Source organism: Balaenoptera borealis (assembly GCF_965194805.1).
Source record: "Balaenoptera borealis genome assembly, chromosome: 14".
Classification (NCBI taxonomy): Eukaryota; Metazoa; Chordata; class Mammalia; order Artiodactyla; family Balaenopteridae; genus Balaenoptera; species Balaenoptera borealis.
The window spans coordinates 41403230-41424328 of NC_138875.1; the positions used below are offsets into that span (position 1 = coordinate 41403230).

General features: G+C 42.2%; 2 protein-coding genes across 6 annotated transcripts in view; one reads left to right on the forward strand and one right to left on the reverse strand.

The window, feature by feature from the left end:
- LOC309610854 (zinc finger and SCAN domain-containing protein 30-like) overlaps positions 1–11077 on the forward strand; it is a 28369-nt gene extending 17292 nt beyond the window's left edge. For both annotated transcript variants that reach the window (XM_082354383.1, XM_082354382.1), the window contains 3 exons: positions 785–1310; positions 1583–1721; positions 7333–11077. In XM_082354383.1, the coding sequence (XP_082210509.1) occupies positions 903–1310; positions 1583–1721; positions 7333–8264 (1479 nt within the window). In that variant the 5' untranslated portion in view covers positions 785–902 and the 3' untranslated portion in view covers positions 8265–11077. The remainder of the gene's footprint in view (positions 1–784; positions 1311–1582; positions 1722–7332) is intronic.
- A 176-nt stretch (positions 11078–11253) lies between these two features.
- Positions 11254–19831, reverse strand: LOC309610851 (zinc finger protein 397-like). 4 transcript variants are annotated; one of them, XM_082354320.1, is made up of 6 exons: positions 19752–19805; positions 18626–18670; positions 17938–18433; positions 17520–17661; positions 16190–16255; positions 11254–14835 (listed from the first exon to the last, which is right to left on the reverse strand). In XM_082354320.1, exons 3-6 carry the CDS (start codon positions 18343–18345, stop codon positions 13787–13789), a joined length of 1665 nt encoding a protein of 554 aa, XP_082210446.1. In that variant the 5' UTR covers positions 18346–18433; positions 18626–18670; positions 19752–19805; the 3' UTR covers positions 11254–13786. The 4 variants fall into 4 exon arrangements, with proteins under 4 accessions (XP_082210446.1, XP_082210448.1, XP_082210447.1 ...); XM_082354322.1 differs by lacking the exon at positions 18626–18670 and having other exon boundaries at positions 19752–19831; XM_082354321.1 differs by lacking the exon at positions 19752–19805 and having other exon boundaries at positions 18626–19327.
- Positions 19832–21099: the final 1268 nt, after the last annotated feature.

Genomic DNA, 21099 nt, shown 5'->3' on the forward strand with positions numbered 1-21099 from the left:
TTAACCCATTCTGTAATTTAAAAAAACAAGTGCTTTAGAGTTGGGCTACTCTAGGTTCATGTCTTGACTTTGCCGTATACCAGTTTGGGACCTTGGGCAAATTACTTAACTTTCAAGAACCTCAGTTTCCTCGTCTGTAAAGTGGGGATGATAATACATACCTACTAGTGTTATTTACAAGCCTCAATAAAATTGTATTTGTAAAGTGCCTGGCCGATAGTAGGTTTATTAAGTGCAAATTCCCTTCTTTGGGGAGACCCTGTGGCTTCATAGAAAGAGCTAATAAATCCTCTGGTTGCAGAGAGCAGTTCTGCTGCTTACTGGCTGTGTGTCTTTGGTCCCCTTGTGATTCTCAGTAGCCTCATTTGGAAAATGGGCATAATTATGATTATCCTTATAGAATTATTAGGGAAATTATATTAAATTTATGTTAAGTATCTAGCTAGTGCTTGGCATCTAGTAGGTGCTCAGTAAAATGGTGGTTATTATTCTGAGAGGTGATAATATACTGTAGTGTTTTTCCTGATTTCCATGATGTATAAGCATTATTTATTATCCCTAATGTTGTCTCTCACATTGTTACCAAAAGTTGAATTTATTTCAGTGATACTTTAGCTTTTCTGTTTTACATCCTGAGAAAAATCCTGAATCATCTATAAATGTATTGTTTACCTGGAAGCTCCCTTTTAGTCAGTTTTCTTTACAGCGCTACACTCAGTAGCAACTGGTTTTCAAACACCTGAATTTATATTCTAAACACATTTTTTTCCCTGTGTGATATTAGCATTGTCCACCTGAGGAGCTCTTTGAAGAATTGGAATTCAGAAAGAATCTCTCAGACACAGACGTCCGTCCCCTCCCCGCTTCAACTAGGCAGCCTCTTCAGGCTATCTCTGCCCAGAATGGCAGGAAAGTCTGCAGCCTTGGTCTACCATGCTCCAAAAGAGCAGGAAGGACTCATAATTGTGAAGGTCGAAGAAGAAAATTATGTTTGGGGGCAGGACTTTGGCCTTCAGGGAAATGCCTATAGTCAGGAGGCCTTCCGCCAGCGGTTCAGGCAGTTTGGTTACTCTGACTCCGCGGGGCCCCGGGAGGCTCTGAGCCGGCTCCGCGAGCTTTGCTCTCAGTGGCTGAGGCCAGAGGTGCACAGCAAGGAGCAGATCCTGGAGCTGCTGGTGCTGGAGCAGTTCCTGGCCATGTTGCCTGAGGAGCTGCAGACCTGGCTTCGGGAGAACCGACCAGAGAGTGGAGAGCAAGCCGTGATGATGCTGGAGGAGCTGGAGAAGGAGCTTGACGAGCCAAGGCAACAGGTAAGTAGGTGTTTTGTTTGCTTGTTTTACTGATTGTAAGTTAATGAGGAAGCCATTCTGAGTGGCCTTGACTGGGCTACCTGAGAAATATAAAATTTTTGTCCTTTGGGTTATTATTTGTGCACTGGGATCAAGTCACTAGAGCTTTTAGTCTTGCTTTCTATCTAATCATCTGAATGAGTTTCTGACTCTGGCTGCCCTGCCCTGTTATTCTACGGGTTTTCCTCTTGTATGTCCTCAGAATCATAGTGTTGGTACTTGATTACTCCTAGGACACAGCTCATGGCCAAGGAATGATCTGGAAGGAAATGACATCTATGGGAGCACTGAAGTCACTGAGTATCCAGCTCCAGCCCTTGGAGAACCAGGGCAAGAATGAGATTCAGGAGCCCCAGGGTTTCTGTGAGAGAGGTGAGGAGCCCCAGTCCATTTGGGGTTGAGGGCGGAGGTGAGGGCTTAAATCTGTGGCATGGGTCATTTTCTTAATAACTGCTTCTCATGACTGTCGTTAAGTACTGTGAAAAAGCCCCCTTGCCTAGAAATATTCTTCCATTGGCTCTGCCTAGAATCTGAAATGCCAATATAATTTCTAATTTGGGGTTAAGAATTAAGGTCTCTAATAAAATTCTCTAATAATATCCATAATATTCAAAGAGCAGTATTCTGGTTTTTTAATATTATGGTCCTACTGACAAGGCAGTCCCTAAGATGGAGATGAATAATGTATCAATAAGAGAAACCACATAGTAACTTGAAAAGGGAAAATTTAATGTTAAGAATTATTAACTATGACAGAGGATTACTTACTAATTAGTTTTTAAAACCCCCATAAAGTATACAGAAATAACACATATAGGGAGTCTCTAGGGTTGAGGCAGAGCGCCCAAGAAAGGAACAAATCTGCAAGAGGGTGCTGCATCTTCCCCCTCCCCTGGCAGAACTGAGATCCAGATCTTGTTGGAGAGGACACAGCTATGGCCCACTGGATGGAGATGTTCCCTGAGTGCTTTCTGGCAGATTTGCTGGGAAACTGCTCTTTGGGGTACGAAGGAAAGCCATTCATGGGTGGGGGGAAAGTGTGTGTTCTAGGGGGTAGAACTCACTGAGAAGCTACCCTCTAGGGTGCCAGGAGCCCCCCCGCCATGGGGAGGTGCCATGACACAGAACTTGCTGCAAAGCCACCCTCAGGGGTGGTGCCGCTGAAACTGATTGGCACTGCTGGATGCCCCACACGTTGCAGGGAAAAAGAGAGCACACCAACACCAGGAAGAAAAGCCCCTTCCTCCTCCAGGGTCTGTTCAGCCCCTACTGTTAAAGCTCACATCGTTGTCAGCTGGCCAGGGAGAAGTGTAGCACAGGCAGGGCACTGAAAGGTGGATTTGAAGCTGACCAAAAGGGCTTTGATTATGTTATTGGCAAAATCATCCCTATGGGCAGCATGTACATCAGGCTTATTAACTTGTTCTCATTAACAAGTTTGTTACACCCAACTACCCTTCTGATTTCATCTTTACCAAGCAATCTTATTAAATTCCTATGAAGCTTAGCTATAATAAAAACGTACATTAGTCTAGTCTGGTCTGTGTGACAGTTACATTACTCATTAATTTTTGTTATGGTTTTATTGCTCAGTTTCATGAGCTTGGCTAATGAGAGTTAACCCCAAGAGGTAAATCTATTCATTGTATGATGATAAAGTTAGGTTTATGAGGCCACAAGGTCAAGGGCTAGATCTTGGACCTTGGCATTCACCAAAGGTATCCATGCATCTGTACACTGAGACCTCCTGGGAAATTCCCTCCCAGCCCCGCCCCCCCCCTTCACACACACATCATTAGCCAAGTAAGCCCACTTAAATATCTTCTACATCAAGCAAAAACTACATTCAAGTGGATTTAAAAAATCATCTCCTCAAGTCCCCTGCCGTGAAGTAGGTAAATATCTAAACCAGGGTAGATTACTTCTATTTCCTTCTTTTAAGGTCTTGAGGAACAGAGACTGTGCTGTAATTTTTTTTTTTTTTTTAAAGAATTTCGCTTTTATTTATTTATTTATTTTTGGCTGTGTTGGGTCTTCGTTTCTGTGCGAGGGCTTTCTCTAGTTGCGGCGAGTGGGGGCCACTCTTCATCGCGGTGCATGGGCCTCTCACTATCGCGGCCTCTCTTGTTGCGGAGCACAGGCTCCAGACATGCAGGCTTAGTAGTTGTGGCACACGGGCTTAGTTGCTCCGCGGCATGTGGGATCTTCCCAGACCAGGGCTTGAACCCGTGTCCCCTGCATTGGCAGGCAGATTCTCAACCACTGCGCCACCAGGGAAGCCCCTGTGCTGTAATTTTTTAAGTCGTTATTGGGCTTTTCATACTGATATTTGTTGTGGGCTGAATTATGTCCCCCCCAATTTCTATGTTGAAGCTCTACCCCCCAGTACCCCAGAATATGACTGTATTTGAGATAGGGCCTTTAAAGAAGTAAATAAGTTAACATGGAATTGTTAGGGTGAGCCCTAATCCAATATGACGGTGTCCTTGTAAGAAGAGGAGATTGGGACATAACACAAATCGAGGGACAACCATATAAGGACACAGTGGGAAGGAGCCACTGCAAGCCAAGGAGAGATAGGCCTCAAATGAAACCAAACCTGCCAACACCTTGATCTTGGACTTCCAGCCTCCAGAATTGTGAGAAAATAAATTTCTGTTGTTTAAGCCATCCAATGTATGGTATTTTGTTATGGCAGGCAGACCAGCAAACTAAAACGGTATTAAACTTCTTCTCTGTGTCCATATGAATATTTCCAGCTTTAATTTAATTCCATTTTATTTTATTTGTTTAGCAGAATCCTCATAAAACACACCTGTTACTGAAGGTAATGAGTACACTGCCCTTTGACTTTGTTTTAACTAAGCATCTCACTGCCTCTGATTCCATCTGTGTTCCATCTCTCCAGTCATCACAGCTCATTCCTCTGGATGTGCTTCAGTTTCTCCCCATTCATTTGAAGTACAGGGATAAAAAAATAAAGTACTCTAATGAAGATCTGGTCAATTTACAAGGTAGATTCACACACACCCCCAACTCTTATTTGTTGCACTCTATATATTTTTATTTGTTTGCCCCTTCACAGTGGTATTATGTTGTTGACTCAATCAACTTATGGCCACAGTGATTCCATCTCCCAGCCTTCCTTGGCCTTAGCAAAATGTCCTCATCCTCCGTTTATGCCTGATTCCTAAGTATATGGTCTTGAATGGCCTTGACTGGGTTTCCGATAAATCTCATTATGCTGATCTCTTTTTAGTCTTGAGGGTCTTAGCTCCACCTCTGAAGAATTAATGTGGATCATTTCACATCTTTTACCTAGGTCAATAAGGATTAAATCATTGGAGGAATCCACCTTAATAGGATTGTAAGAGTTGCCATGTCATTTTTACAAACTTACACTCTTGGTTATATAACATATAATACAATATATAATTTTCCTTAGCTTCTTCACTAGCCTAGCAGTATGTTTTGCTAGAAGAAGAGCCTGAGATGGAGATTTGAGTGCAGGTGGTTTACTGAGGGCATGCTCCTCAGGAGAACTCTGTGATGGAGTGAGAGAGGTAGGGTTAGGAAGGAAAAAGATCAAGCAATGATATGGTCTCGGGTAAAACCTAGCCTTGGCTTAATCCATGAGGTGGGGCTTTGGGAGGACCCTCTGGAGCATAATTGTACTGCTGAGTTGTTCCTTCTTGAGGCGGGGTTGGGGGGCAGTGAGGGTGGAAGTAATTTCCTAGGCCAGGTGGCTTTCATCAGCCAGGGCAACGCTTCAGAGAAGAGGGCAGCTATGGGTCGTTAGGAGCCAACACTCACAGCAGCTGGGGGAAGGAGGCACCCTGTTGGTGAAGGGGATCTGAGTGGGTAGTGGAGCCTCATCTATATAGTATTAAGGCTGAATCATATTTGTCCATGTGCAATTAAAGGCCAAGTCCCGAGTTAAGATGATTTTAGACCATACAGGTCACTGAAAAGGTAGGGAAGTAGTGGGATGGGGTGAGGGGATGTTATATAGAAGAGCTCTTCTACAGAGGAACCTGTGGCTTATTTCTCTTCCAAAGAGCCTCCTATAATCTGTACTCCGCCCTCCAGCATCTGGACCTTGGGCTTGATTGTAAATTATCATTCATTCTTGGAAGATATAAATTAGATTATTTGGATTATTTTTGTACCGATATTTCTAAATATTCAAGTAATCATCTCTTATTCTACTTTTAATCTCTGTCATTTCCAGGAATTACTCTAGTTAACTGTTTATCCTAATTTTTTAAATATAATATACATATATAGTTGACAGAATAAGAGCCTTAATATTTTCCTGATCGATACATCTAAGGTCAAGATTTTTCTCTGGTCTCATAATTTGTCTTCATGTGATTATAGAATTTGAAGAAGTATTTTAAATCCTATAAATTACATTGCTTTTCTAATTTTCACAGCCCTAAATTTGTCCCTACACAATTTTATTGCCATTTTATACCCTTTATAATTTATACTCTATAATTTGACCTATTTACTACTTTCACAAGATTTCTCATTAGGTTGTCAGGTCTCTGACTTTAACCAAGTTGGTGCTTATTATTCTTCTGCCTTTTTTTATATATTATGCTTTTATTCATAAATTCTCCCTTTTTGAACGAGCATAGCCTTGAGTAATTTAAATTTCTATTTAAGATCCAAGAACAGTGTGAATTTTAGTGTTCTGTCCTACTAAGAGGCAATGTTGTCCATCTGTGATTTCTGGTAAGGAGTGAGGAAAAGGGAAGCTGGATAGCCCTCTGCTTTGGTCAGGTAATCATTGTGAGACTTTATTGTTGTGTTTAAAGTGTGATGAACTCCAAGAATATCAAAAAGAAGTATTTGTTTTCATAGAAAAACATGACTTTTCTGAAGCTAAATAAAAATGGTTTTTAAATTAATTTTTTTCTTAGTGCAACTACAGCCCTACTTCCTTCCAGTAGGGAAAGCAGATGACATAGGGGGAAAGTGCAAGCCTTGATGTTAAGCATCTTTGTTTGAATCCTGACACTACCAGTTATTAACTCTGTGGCCTTACATCAGTGACATAGCCTCTCTGAGCCTTCGTTTCCTGATCTGTAAAATGCATATAAGTTTAGAGGACTTTGGTGGGGATGAAAGTAACTTAACAGTTCTTCAGATTTTCCCCACTCAAAATAATTGAAGTTACCTCAGCCATCATCCAGTAGTCTCCTGTTCTGGGTTACTAGAAATCTAGAAATGAGAGGGGCGTGTCGTGTGAGAGCTGAAGGTTTGGCACCAGGCAGTCACATCTGCCTCTTGTTTCCATGCACCATCTTTGACCATTTATACATAAATAAGTGAACATAGAAGACTCCCACCTGGCCTCAGAATGAGTCAGGAACTCACAATATTCCTTTTCTTATGCTCTGCATGTCTTATTCTATTTGCTTATAATCATTTGATCAACTTAGAACCTGCCAGAATCTGTAATTTACCTTTGCACCACCTACCTCTGTCCAATTCTAACCCCTAAAGCATTTCCTAATTGTATCTCCTGCTCTCCTATTTTTGTAGAAGCACTGCTGATTCAAGACTCTTAGACATCTGTCTTTATTCTAATTACTCTCTATCTCCTCTTTTCCTTTCCCTCATTACCTAAAAGCACATCTTCTCCTCTAACCCAAGATTGTCTCCCAGCTTCCTGGTCTTTCACTGCTACTCCTGTTTATCACTATCTCCTTTAACTAATGTCTTGCCCTGTTCACCATCCCTCCTTTCCAATGCTGACTCTCATTCTAGTCTATATTACTCTCTGAGGGTGCCACCTCTCACTACCCCAGGCCACTTTTCTAAATTCTAGGTTGGGAAGCTAGTTTTTAAGAATTTTCCTTCTAATAAGTAAATACCTGTTTCATTTGGTTTATTTTCTGTTTCTGCTACAATAATTTCTTTTCTTCCAACATAGGGAGCAAATGACACTTGCATTTTCTATTCACATTTTTAGATGGCAAGCTGGTGGCTGACAAATTGTTGACAGCAAAGCAAGAAATTATTGAATGTGTGGCATCAGCAGCCATGATATCCTCAAGACGACTCCCTGGGGAAACTCCTTCAGGACAGGTAGTTGAAGAAGCTTTGGGAGGTCTGGACGATTTTGAGAAGCCAAAAGGAAGTGCTTCAGGGGACAAAATGAGTCAGCTCCCTTCCCAGGAAAGACATTTTAGCCTGGCAAGCTTCAACAAGGAAATTTCCACAGAAGAGAGTGTCCTGGAGTGTAATGAAGGTGAAGGAAGTCTCTGTCTGAACTCAAATGTTATAACACAACCGAGAATTCACACTGGGGGAAAGCTCTATGAGTGCTTCGACTGTGGGAAAGCCTTTTGTCAGAGCTCAAAGCTGATTAGACATCAGAGAACTCATACTGGAGAGAGACCTTATGCATGTAAAGAATGTGGCAAAGCCTTTAGTCTGAGCTCAGACCTTGTTAGACATCAGAGAATTCATAGTGGTGAAAAACCCTACGAATGTTGTGAATGTGGAAAAGCTTTCAGGGGCAGCTCAGAGCTCATCAGGCATCGGAGAATTCACACTGGAGAGAAACCTTATGAATGTGGTGAATGTGGGAGAGCTTTCAGCCGGAGCTCAGCCCTTATTCAGCATAAGAAAATTCACACTGGAGACAAAGGCTATGACTGTATTGAATGTGGTAAGGCTTTTGGTAGAAGCTCTATCCTTATTGAACATCAAAGAATTCACACTGGAGAGAAACCTTATGAGTGTAATGAATGTGGAAAATCCTTCAATCAGAGCTCAGCCCTCACCCAGCACCAGAGAATCCACACTGGAGAAAAGCCTTATGAATGTAGTGAATGTAAGAAAACATTTAGGCATAGATCAGGCCTTATGCAGCATCAGAGAACTCACACCAGAGTTTAACTCTTTAGGTAAGAGTTGTACAATTATGAAATACTAGGAATTCACTTTGGGGGTGAATAATGGGATATATATATATATGATATATATGTGATATATATATATATATATATATATATATGTATGATATATATATGGTTCTGTTGAAATGCATGTATGGCAGGGGAGTACCTAGCCTGGTCCATGAGTCACTAAAGGCTTCCTGGATGTGATGAAATCTCAGTTGAGACATAAAAGGTGGGTAGAAGTTAGCCAGACCAAGGCAAGAAGGAAGAGAAGAATGTTACAGGCAGAGGTTATAGCACGTGCAATGGCATGAACAGAGGATCTGGAGACATCCCTTCCTCTGAACTCTTCTCTCTGGTAGGAATTTTTTCTTGGGGCCCCTGGTTCAGAAGCCAGGACAGGTGTTTGTTCCTCTCTTCCTATTTAGTCACTGAGTTGGGTGGCCTATCCCAGTTCTCTTGAAGTACTGAGGAGAATTAGTGTGATGGGAGACTTTGCTGCGTTGTATGGAAAAACGCATGTTTGTACACCAAGGAAAGAATACATATTGGAGGGTAGAGGGACAGTGGGGACTGCAGTGTTTGTGTCCCATGACCCTGGGGCCCAGGAAATGGGAAGCTGACAGGAACACGGGAATAGGAGGTCTGCCTTCCTCATTTCCTGTTCCCTCCCCTCATCACCAGACTCACAGATGCTAAGCTACTTGAGGGCAATGAATATTTGTTGAATATTCCTCAAAACTCTACTTCTCCAATTTTTATTTTGGCAGTTTTAATTAACTCACAATTGCTGAGGGCAGTTAATACTTAAGAGAAAGTTTGAGTCCTCTTCTAAGATGTCCTGATTTCTCTTCCTGATACTGTCACTTCTGAAAAAGACGTGATAATCAAAGCTGTTGTGGGTAATAGGAGAGGTGAAATTAGGGGGACAGCTTTTGTGTCCAGAGGTTGTAGGATTATTAGTGAGGCCAATCAGAAATCTAAAAAGATCCTTCAAATGGATAGAGTTGCCTTTTCCTATGGGTGACAATCAAATGATTTCATATTTTTAATACCATTTAATATTTTTTTCACTGTGAATTAATTGTAAACGTTGATAGTACAGAAAATGAGAAAGTATAAATCACCCACGATCCCACCATCCATAGAAACTTTGTTAACATTTTGGAGTACTTCTAGTAGATTTTTTTTTTACCCCCCAACCCTAATATATGTGTACCTTTTCTTGGTGAAAATCTTGTTTGGTAAATCATTTTTAGTAACTGATTTTAACACTTATACTTTTGATTATATACTTCAACTGTTTATTTAAAAATTTTTTTGAAGTATAGTTGATTTACAATGTGGTGTTAATTTCTGCTATACAGCAAAGTGATTCAGTTATACATATATATATATACATTCTTTTTTAATATTCTTTTCCATTATGATTTATCTCAGGATATTGAATATAGTTCCCTGTGCTATACAGTAGGACCTCATTGTTTATGCTTTATTTAGTATTAGAATGTAATGCAAGATGTCTTGTAATAAAATTTGAGTTTTAAGTTTTGCTTTGAAATTAATCATTCAGTAATAGGGAGCACTGTAACACGAGTGGAGATGTGCTGGGAGAATGCGGGAAGTAGTTGTGGGAAGAAGGCAGGGAATTGGTGGTCTTAGCTTTGATTCCTGGGCCAAAACATGTCTGGAAACGATACGTAGTCCCTGGGGCTGCAGTTCACCAGGTGAAGTCACAAAATTGAGGGGACATCTGGAGCTGCACTGTGGTTGAAAGAACATGGGAATGAGAGCAAGTAGCCTCTAGAAACACGCATCGTCCACAAGAATCAGGATGCTTCCCCACCTTGGGAGCAAGAGCCTTGGAGAATGCCACAGCTTTCCCCACCCCTCTCAGCAGGTCCTTAATAGACACACATGTGCAGGAACACCCCATGACCCTTTAGATCTATCATCATTTGTGCCTGCCAACAAGACAGCTGTGAACGATAAAGTTACTGAGCAGCAACGTCTGGTTTTGGGCCATCAGAGAGCAGAGGGTAGGTCTCCCTACCCTGCTCACCCTTCCTCTTGACTTTGCAGAAATGCTCTTCAGGTCAGTTCCTTCTGCATGGAAATGATCGGCAATCCTCCTTGCTCTGAGGATTCACTTTACGGGGCAAAAGAAGCAAAGTTGTTCACAGGGGGGCTTGGAGAGACCAAGGTCAGACTTGTTTAAATTTCTAATCCTCTCATCTGGACAGTGTTAATTGCAGCCTGTGGAAGTGAGGAGGGAGGAGTGGAGAGGTAGGAAACTGGTATTAAGCAATTTGCCTAAATTCCACATCTTTTTAAATCCATGAATCTGCGCAGGACCCATTTAAGGTAAACAGTGGACTGCCTCTACACCAAGAGAAATGAGGGTTCTGAGCAGAAAGGAAAGGGATAGATTACTTTTCCTCAGGCAACTCTGGTGAAGGAAAAAAACAATTACCTTTGACATCCACCTACTTGGTGCCCCCTCTGTTTCATATAGACTGTTGAAGCTTTGACTGTAAGAGATCACCTACTTCAGCTCTCTTAAACTGAGGGTCCAGAGTTGTCAGGTGACTTGCTTATGGCTGCAGAATTCACAGAGAAGCACTAACGAGAACAAAAGTCTTCACTTCAAGGCTATTGCTTTTCTCAACTATAATCACCTTCATGCAAATAACTTATATTTTCACAGAGATTTATAATTTGCAGACTTTCTTTTTGTACACTAGTGAGATGAGTACATCTGCCATTGTCATTTATCAGTTAGGAGGTCACACATCAGTTAACGAGTTAGCTAACTGCCTAGGACTTGGAAGGCACAAAGATGCCATAGAAAGCACATGCTTTTCTTGATAATTTCTCAGCTATCCCGGGCTTCCACTCCCTTTTAAACCTTTTTTTCTCTAACTTTAGAAATTTTAGATATTTATTGTAGAAAAAATTGGAAGACACAAACACAAGAAAAAATTAAATCTCCTATAATCTTATTACTCAGATATAACCAGTATAGCACATTGAGATTATATATATTTCCAATATTTTTAATGCATAAATATATTTTTACACAAATCATATTGTACATATCGTCCTATATTTTTACTTAAGATATGAACGCTTTCTTATTTAGTATTAATCAACATCACCTTTAACAACTTTTAAGACTTTGTATACATTCATGATGGTTTCTGAAGCATACATTTCCAGGTAGAATTTTAAAGTCAAAAGGCAATGTTTAAGGCTTCTGGTATTGACTGCCACAGACAGCATCTATTCACATCTCACCAGCAGCATTAGAGTCCCAATTTCCCTGAATCTTTGTTAGTTTCATGAGGGAGAAAAAGTGCCATCTCAACTCTTGCTTTAATATACATTTTTAATTCTAGCAAGGCTAATATTTACTGTCCATTGGCATTTATTCTTTTGTGATTTGCCTATTTATGTACTACTTTTTTCTATTGGGACTTTTTCATGGGGAGATTGTACAGAGAAGTGGCTCCCCAGACGCGTTCTGGATTCCTACTGCCTGGGTTTAAAGTCTGACCTCACCACTTTGTAGCTACATGACCTTGAGTAAGCCATGACCTCAAGCCTTCATTTCTTCATCTGCAAAATATGGGCTGTCTGAGAAGTAATACATATACACAAAGCCCTTTGCAAGTACCTATTATGTTTCTTACCAATATGTGTAAGAACCCTCTATATAAAGAATATTTGCCTTTTGTAATATATGTTGTATCAATTCCTAACATTTGTTCTGCCCTTTGTAGTTTGATTGGATCTTCCTCTGTAGAAGAGGAATATGAGTTGAATAACTTTACCATGCTATTTTGTTATTTAACCTAGCCCTTTCTTTTCTCACATTCTCTCTCCAAGCATGGACATCTAGTCCTCCTGCCATTCTTACTGGTTAGTACATGCTCATGCCACAATAGAAGCATTACTTCTCTATTTATCCTCATGAAAACTCTACCTATGTACAGGACTCGAGATTCCCAAAGGTTTGAATTTTTGGTAAGGTGTGTTATAACTCTGACCTATTAGGTATTTTAAATAACATGTCTTTCTGTTGCTGACTAACCTACACACCTTTCTGCATTGCACTGAGAAGCACCCGTCTAGGGATCCTTTTCCTGCTGGGTCCCTCAGAAGAGGGCAGTCTCTCTGGATGGACCGTGACTGTTTCTGTTATTTCCCTTTCGCGTGGTCTTTAACAAAATTCACAAGACGACTGTGAAATACTGCTGATATGACAAAACTGAACACATGTGAGGCGCCTGGAGACTAACAGACCCAGCAATGGAGGAAGTCTTTAGCGCCTGAGCCTAGGGGTGCGCACTAGGAACTGTGGGACTACAGACCCAGAGACAAATGATACGGCAGCCGTAGCGGCTTCCGACCCGGAGCCTGGGGAGTTAGGAGGAAGCCGAAAGAAGCGCTGGTCACGTCTTTAAGAACCAAAGGAGCCCTTATGTCTGCGAGGGAGAGATTTGGAACTCTAAGACTCTTAACTTCTAGACTGGGCTCTTTCTGGCCCCCTGCCCTCACCCACATGGAAGGCCTAGCCTCCAGGTTGGACAAGGAAACTACATTTTAACCCTTACCTTGGGGTCATACAAACCAAGACAAAGCTCCTCACCATCCCATGCTCCAAGGACTCCAGGTTTTGTCTATTAACAAATTTCTCCACTAGCTCATGTTTCACTATAGGCACTGTAGTAAATAGAGATTCTGGCCACATGCATGATTTTCCTACAGACAGGAATCCACTTCAAAAGGAACTCAAAAGGAATACTCCAGGCAAAGTGGCCTTTTCCTTTCCTCAGATGTGCCAGACTTTCTTCCTGGCCGGCCTACCTTCCTGGCCACTCATCCTTCAGATAATTTTTCTCAGAAGCCTTCCCTGATCCAAGGTTGAGTCAGGTACTCCTTAACATCACACAGCACTGATCGTACCACAGTGTCACTGCCTGTTTGTGTTGTCCGTGAAACTGAAGATATGGTCTTATTTTCCACTGTATCCCTAGCACATGGCACAAAGCAGCCACTCAAAAAATAACTGTTGGATAACTTAATTTGTATTTTCTTTTCACTTCTGGTCTGCCCTGGGCTCAATAAGTCATCGATGAAACTGTTTCCCCATATCTTGCTGCCCTGCCACTGTTCTTAACTGGTCAGTAAAATTTTTGCATTCCTGAGACAAAATGTCCCTCATACTCTCCACACCATCCTCCAAATCTGGCCCACTGACAATGAGATGCAGTGACAGAGTTGCTGTGCCCTCTTTGTGACATTCTCATGGAAAATGATGTTTCAATGTTATAGTTCCATCTTTCACAGTTCCTGAGTATTCTTACTGGTAAGAGAAAGGTGGAAGTCAGGTTGATTTGAGACCTAGTACAGTACAACCACCTCCATGGAGTCTTACTCCAAACTAAATTAAACCCTTTTGACTAACAAAGATAGAAGCTTGACTGAAGTATTTACAGTATTCATTGTATTCATAAGTCACTTTACAGTGTGGACTCTCTGATGGCGCATGAGGACTGATCTGTGCCTGAAAGCCTTCCCACATTCACCACATATGTAAGCCTCATCCCCGGAGTGGATTCTCTGATGCTGAACAAGGGCTGAGCTCCTTTTGAAGGTTTTGCCGCATTCATTACACTGATAAGGTTCCTCTCCACTGTGAATTCTCTGGTGTCTGATGAGGTTTGAGCTCAGACTGAAGGCTTTTCCACACTCACTACATTCATAGGGTTTCTCTCCACTATGTATTCTCTGATGGGTTATCAGCTCTGAGCTCTGCCTGAAAGCTTTTCCACACTCATTACATTCATAAGGTCTTTCTCCTGTATGAATTCGCTGGTGTCTAATAAGCTTTGAGCTTTGGCTAAAGGTTTTCCCACACTCATTACACTCGTAGGGTTTCTCACCAGTGTGAATTCTTTGATGGATAATGAGATACGAACTTTGACTGAATGCTTTGCCACATTCATTACATTTACAAGCTTTCTCACCAGTATGGATTTTCCGATGTCTAATGAGGGCTGAGCTCTGGTTGAAGGCCTTCCCACATTCACTACATTCATATGCTTTCTCACCACTATGAATTCTCTGATGAATAATAAGATAGGACCTCAAACTAAAGGCCTTCCCACACTGGCTACATCCGTATGGCTTTTCTCCAGTATGGATTCTCTGATGTTGTGTTAGAGCAGAATGCTGTTTGAAGCTGTGCCCACATACGTCACACCTGTAAGGTCTCTCTTCTGTAGGAACTTTCTGATACGTTATAGAGTTTGTATTTAGAATCAAGCTTCTCTGGGGCTCAGGATGGTCTTTGTTTCCTAGAGATTTGTGTGTGAAGATTACTTGACTAAAACTGCCCCCTTGGGAAGGGGATCTTCTTAATTTCTCCCCTGTAGCACTTCCATGCTGCCACTCTGAACTGCTTTCATGTTCACTAATTCCTCCAAATGAAGGCTCCTGGGGAAGTCTTTGCGATTTCTCTCCTGAAATGTCCTTCTTTGTTGATGATCCATTGTTCTCACCATCTGAAATGATAACAGAAAAAAAACAACTTTTTATTTCTCCACTTTCAATACTCCCTTTCTATATGAGAGAAAATAGATGCTTCTACTTACAAAGATAAAGCCATCTGCATGTATCTTTTCTTTAACTGGTCAAAATAGGGTCCCGCCTCCTTTCTAATACTAAGGCCTACATCTACAGTTTGAAATTTATCCTTTCCTGCTTCCTCTGAGACTTCAGTTGATCAGTTACCCACTATTCCTTTCCTATTGTTTTCAATCTCTTTCTCTGCTGACTCCTGTTCGTCAGCATTTAAATAAATTCAAGTCTCTCACATCTTTTTAAATCAAGCTCCTTGCCTACACATCTCCCTCATGCAACCTCACTCCCAATGAGAATAAAGCTTCTTCAAACGGTTGTCTGTACTCGTTCCCATTCTGTAATCTGGTTTCTGCCATACCTGTGCACCTCCCACCCCCCCAAACTACTCTCATCAAAATCAGCTTCATAGCTGCTAAATCCAGTGGCTTCTTTCTGGATCTTACTTAGTTGGCCTCTCTGTAGCACGGACACTGGGACCACATCTTCCTTCCAGAGCCATTCTCTTCCAAATACACTAGCCTGATTTCTGTGGCTGTTCCTTCTTAGATTCAAGGTCAATCACTCGAACACGAGTTCCTCAGGGTTCTGTTCTGAGCTCTCATATATCCTCACTCAACCAACTCTCTATGTCCTAAGCTTCAATCACTACTTATGTTATAAGCTAATATCTCCCCAGATCCCCAGTTCTATCCCAGTTCTATGAAGCTCTAGACTCTCATATCCAATGCTAATTGGCCATATTACTTGTAAATATTTGACAAGCACCAAAATGTCCCAAACTAAACACATCATCATATGTATTTTTTTCCCTTATGTTTTCCCACTTATATGACTAGCACCGCCATTAACCAAGTTGTTCAAGACCGAAACCTGAGTATCACCCTCAACTCCTCTCCCACATGCTCCACGTTTAACAATGACCAGCTACTGCAATTCAAGTTAAATGCTGAAGAACAGGAGTCAGCCATGATCTTTCCCACCTCTCACCACAATACATCTTGATTTATTCACTGTGGCCACTTGGATTACAACTGTCTCTAACCAGACCCTACTCTTGCCTGCCTCAAATCCATTCCTGCTCTGCAACTGAGTCCTAAAACACAAATCTGATCATGTCACTCACTCGTCTAAAACCCTTCAACTGTTCCCCACTGCACTGTACAAACGAATGAGGATGACAGACACGTTTTCACAACCTGCGTCCCGGTTTCCTCTCTAGTTTCCCTCTAACCAGCTCTCCCTTAGGAATTTTCTCTTCAAGTTAAATTGAATTACCTGCAATTCCCGGAATGGATTGTATTCTCTCACCTTCAGGATTTTGTGGACTTTGCTCGTGTGATACTGTAATGTGGGAAATATAGATTTGGCCTCATCCCCAGTTCCTGGCACAGAGCTTATAAAACCCCTGAAAATTTCCTCTGTGGTAGAGATGAGAGGGTGCCGGAGGTTATGCTAATGAGTTGACTCTTGGAGGGCAGGGGGGCTGGTTGATTAGAGGGTTAGAACTTTCGGACCCATCCTCTGACCTCCAGGGAGAGGGGCTGGAGATCGAGTTAATCAATCACCAATGGCCAATGATTTAATTAATCATGCCTACCTAACAAAACCTCCATAAAAACCTTAAACAAAGGGGTTCAGAGAGCTTCAGGGATGGTGAATGCACCAAGGAGAGTGGTAAACCCCAAACTCCAGAGAGACAGAAGCTCCTGTGCTCAGGACCCTTCTGGACCTTGCGCTATGGACCTCTTCATCTGGCTGTTCATTTCTATCCTTTACGATGAACTGGTAATGGTAAGTAAGGTGTTTCCCTGAGTTCTGTGAGCCATTATAGCAAATTATGAAACCTGAGGAGGGGGTTGTGGAACCACCAATTTGCAGCCAAATCGGACAGAAGTGTGGATAATCTGGGGACTCATTACATGCGACTGGCATCTGATGTGGGAGGCAGTCTCTTGGGACTGAAACCTTAACCTTTGGGGTCTGCACTGGTTCTGGGTAGTTAGTGTCAGAATTGCTTAATGGGAGGGAAAACCCCACATATGCAGTGTCAGAAATGTTGTGAGCAGAGAAACAGTTTTTCCCTTTAGCTCGGGAATCTCCTCCTCCCACCTATTTACCTGGCTTTCTTCTACTCAGAGTTCAAGTCCTAGCTTAGATGTCTCTCCCTCCAGGAAGTACTCCTTGGACTTCTAAGGTTGAGTTAGGTGGGTGCCTTTATATGTGCCCCCATAGTACATTAATTATTCTGTAATTTACTACCCTATACTGTATTGTAATTGCCTTTTTGCTTGTCCACCACCCCATCTAGGCTTGAAAATTCTTTCAGGATAGAGACCCAGTGCCTACCACAATATAGATGTGTATTAGCACCCTATTAAGTCATGAAATGAAGGAATAAGTGGATAAATGATGGGGAAACTGACACAAGGAGGGCTGACTGCAATTCATCAGGATTGCTGAATACAAAGGTGCTCAAGAGTGAGCACCTCCACTCTAGAATAATAAACGTGAGGCTCACATGGGGCATGCTGTAAAATATCGTTAATTCTCTGCCCTCAAGACCAGAGGCCTGATAACAGTTCCCACATGAGTTTCTATTTCTTACCGCTTCTGGGGGAAAGGCAAGGTTCCCAGGGTTTCAGCTGTCTCTTTAAAGGCTGGAGTTCGATGTTTGTTAACTCCTGGGATGCTCCAAGACGTGTCAAATCCGTCCATGGCACTGCTGGTCCCTGTGGACTAGCTGGGACCTGAAATCAGTAAAATTTGTGAGAAAATTTCTTTGTGAGAAAATCCCTAGGGAAAATGCTTAGTAAAAATCTCCAAGAGGTCACCGAAGACATCTCCAGGGATGACGGATAGGAACAAAAGAACTGTTTAAGGACAGAGACAGGTATGGCCCTGGTAATCACTTCAGGGTTACGGTTCAACTGGAGACAAATTCTCACCCCATTCTTATGATGCTGCCACATGCTCCAAGAAGTATATTCCTTTTCCCAAAACATATCACATCTCCCTGTTCTCACCTGCTGCCCTGGATCATCAAATTCCCTCTCCAAATCCTCCAACAGAGTCACAGCTTCCTCGCCACTTTTTGGACTGTGTTGCTGAACCCAGATCTGCAGCTCCTCAGGCAGGATGCTCAGGAACTGCTCCAGCACCAGCAGCTCTAGGATCTGCTCCTTCGTGTGCAACTCTGGCCTCAGCCACTGACAGCAAAGCTCCTGGAGTCGGCCCAGAGCCTCCCGGGGCCCAGGTGTCTCCTGGTAGCAAAACTTTCTGAACTGCTGGCGAAACAATTCCTGGCAGGATCGGTTACTCCTATTCTGCTTAAGTTTCTGACCCCAAGAAAGGCTTTCTTCTACTTTCACTAGTATTAGCTCTTGTTCCTGAGAATTCTGAGGTACCGGGGTTGAAACTGCTCTGGATTCCATAGCCGTTCTGGGGTGAAACAGCTTAGCAAAAAGCTCACTACCACTGGGTCCTCTACTTCAGAGTTTCTTTTGAGTAATCTCTTCTTTCCTGAAGGATATAAAAGCACTGTTAACTTACAGCAATGAAAAAAACCTCTAAGAGCTTACAATAATAAAGATCAGTCATCGCTCTAAGAACTTACAATGATAAAGATCAGTCATCGGCGTAATATATGGAAAGGGATCAGGTTTGAGACTGTAACTAAGTAATAATCAAATGACAAAACTAAAAATCACTCACCTCATTCAACGTCTCTCATTTTGTAGAATTCCTACCACATTTATGCTGTAAGAAATTATTTTAGAGGCAAAAGAATGCAATATTAACATGAATCACATATTGAGAAATTTCCTTTTCAATTCTCTTTCAATCCTGTTTGCATCAAGGAGAATAGTCTGTCTTTAACATCTTCTGAAGATGTTACTTACAGAATTCCCTTTTAAATAAACTATAGGCCTCAGACTTCCATGGGTAACAGTATCTAGCTAGGATTTGATATGCTGATTTTTAAACATTTATTTTTAGTTACCTTTAACCTATGGCACATAATGGTGCTTTTCATTTAGGTAGTAATAAAACATTTTTAAAAATCCATATTAAACATGAGTTGATTTAAATAAAAACATTGTTGGACCTTTGCCATTCGATTAAATTTAGTATTTAATGCGCTTCTTCAACAAACATTGAGGCACTTATTATGGGCTCTGTCCCGAGCCAGGTATTAAGATACAAAGGTTTTTGCTCGTGAATAAATGAGTCTACCTAGGAATTAACCAAGAAGTATTTGTTAAATGCTTACCATGTGCGCAACTGTCATATTATAGAGAGACAAAAGCAAAAACGTTAATCTCCACTCTCAAAAAGCTTAGAAGATAGGGGAGTAAACATTTTAAAAAGTGAAATATGGCAACAAATAATTGTTTTTAATTTTGTAATATATAGACCGATCATGATCTGATCTTTGGATGGGAGAATATTGATAGAAGGGTGTACCCTTGAATTAGCAAGACAGATCAGTACATCTGAACACTAACACTACAGTTAACTTCAGAGAACAAAATATTTAGCCTACAAATCTGTGGTTTATTAACCAGCCCTGCCGCACTAGCCTATTTTTATATCCCGGTTAAATCGCAGCATCTGCGAAATCACGGCGGTGGGGGAATAACTGCCCTTTCCGCTGGAAAGCAGGGTCTTGAGTGCTGGTCTCCTCTGCGTCCCCAGGACGCTAGGAGACGCCGCCCGGACAAGGTGCCAAGACCCGGGGATGGGCAGGCCGAGGAGCGGGTCTCCTCCACCCAGCGCCCGCCGCCCCGGCCGCGCGCCCTCCCCGCCCCCGCTCCGTCTCAGGCCCCGTGTCCCTCACCGCGAAGCTCAGGAGCCGCCAGGGCGCGAGCCGCGGACCTGCAGCTGCGAGCCACAAAGACCGGAAGTGCGCGCCCGCGGCCTTCCGCTCGCGCGCCCTCCCGAACCTCCATCCGCCCCGCCCCGTGCTCACAGTCAGCCAATCAGCACATGGCTCCAGCCCTCCCACCGCCTTCCCGGGGTGGCTGCGGGCCCCGCGGAGCGTCGACTGCAGGGCGAGGATGCTCTAGAGGCGGGGATCTTAGGGGGACGTCGCCCTCCCCTAGGGCACTGCTGCACGCCTCGGCCACGTCCTACCCTGGCTTTCTTCCTCCTGACTTTGTGTCTTGTCGTTCCCGTGTCATCTTACCTCCAGTTTTCCAGAAAGTAATTTGGATTTTCCTGTAATTCCTGTGCATTTCCAGTACTGCCGACAGAAGTAAACTCGTGGATGAGCGGGCTGAACAAAAAGTAACAACCACTTATATTACTTTTCCCTCTGTGTATCGTTTGAGCCTTCCAACTGCTCTGTGCGATAGCTGTTTATGCCCATTTTACAGCGCTGGACTCTGCCCAAAGTCAGGCAACGTGTGACCAGAGACGCCGAAGTCGCCGTAGTTCAAGGACAGTCTGCGGTCCCAGACATTGCGCCTCTAATGCAGGATTTTTCCATTTTTCACTGGAACTTAGCTGGCTTAAGTTTTAGGGTTTAAATTTTTCTTTGGCTATTCAGTAGATTAAAAAATGATGCCTCATGTTGTTTTAACTTGCATTTCTTTTAAATTAGTGAGCTTGAGTTAAAGTATTTTCCTCACATGTTTATTGACCATTTATGGTTCTTCATGGAAATGGCTTTTCCCATTTTTAAAATTGAGGTGTTACTATTTTTCTTTTGTATTTGAGAGAGGTTTTTACTTGCTGAGGATATCGACTCTCATTTGTTATAAATATTTCCCCTCTTAATAGTATTTAATTATTTTGTAAATGTTAGTACAAGGTGATACATGCATAGAAACACATTCTCCTCTGTGAGCTAAGACAATTAAAACACATATTTGGAAAAAAATATTCACTAGCATTCAGAGTGGCTCACTAAATAATTCTTAATCGTTGTGCACAGACTATGGTAATTTTACAAAGCAAGGGAACAAATAATACAACCTTGTGTTTCAGCTGTTGCTGCCTAACAAAGCACTCCAATACTTAGTGACTAAAACAGCAGGTGTTTTATTGCTCACAATTCTGTGGTCAGGAATTCAGACAGGGCTTAGCAAAGATGCTTTATGTGTCAGTCTTCTTGGCCTAATTGGGACTGGAAGGTCCAAGATGGTGTCACTCACATTGTTGTGGTCTTGGTGCTGCCTTTTGGC

Bases quoted from the DNA above. Each gene is read 5' to 3' on its own strand.
- LOC309610851 (XM_082354322.1), bottom strand. From the start codon at position 18,345: ATGGAATCCAGAGCAGTTTCAACCCCGGTACCTCAGAATTCTCAGGAA. The intron at 17,662-17,937 runs GTGAGAACAGGG...TACTGATTTCAG, and splicing joins TTGATGATCCAGGGCAGCAG to GTCCCAGCTAGTCCACAGGG. The intron at 14,836-16,189 runs GTAATTCAATTT...TTATCATTTCAG, and splicing joins ATCCATTCCGGGAATTGCAG to ATGGTGAGAACAATGGATCA.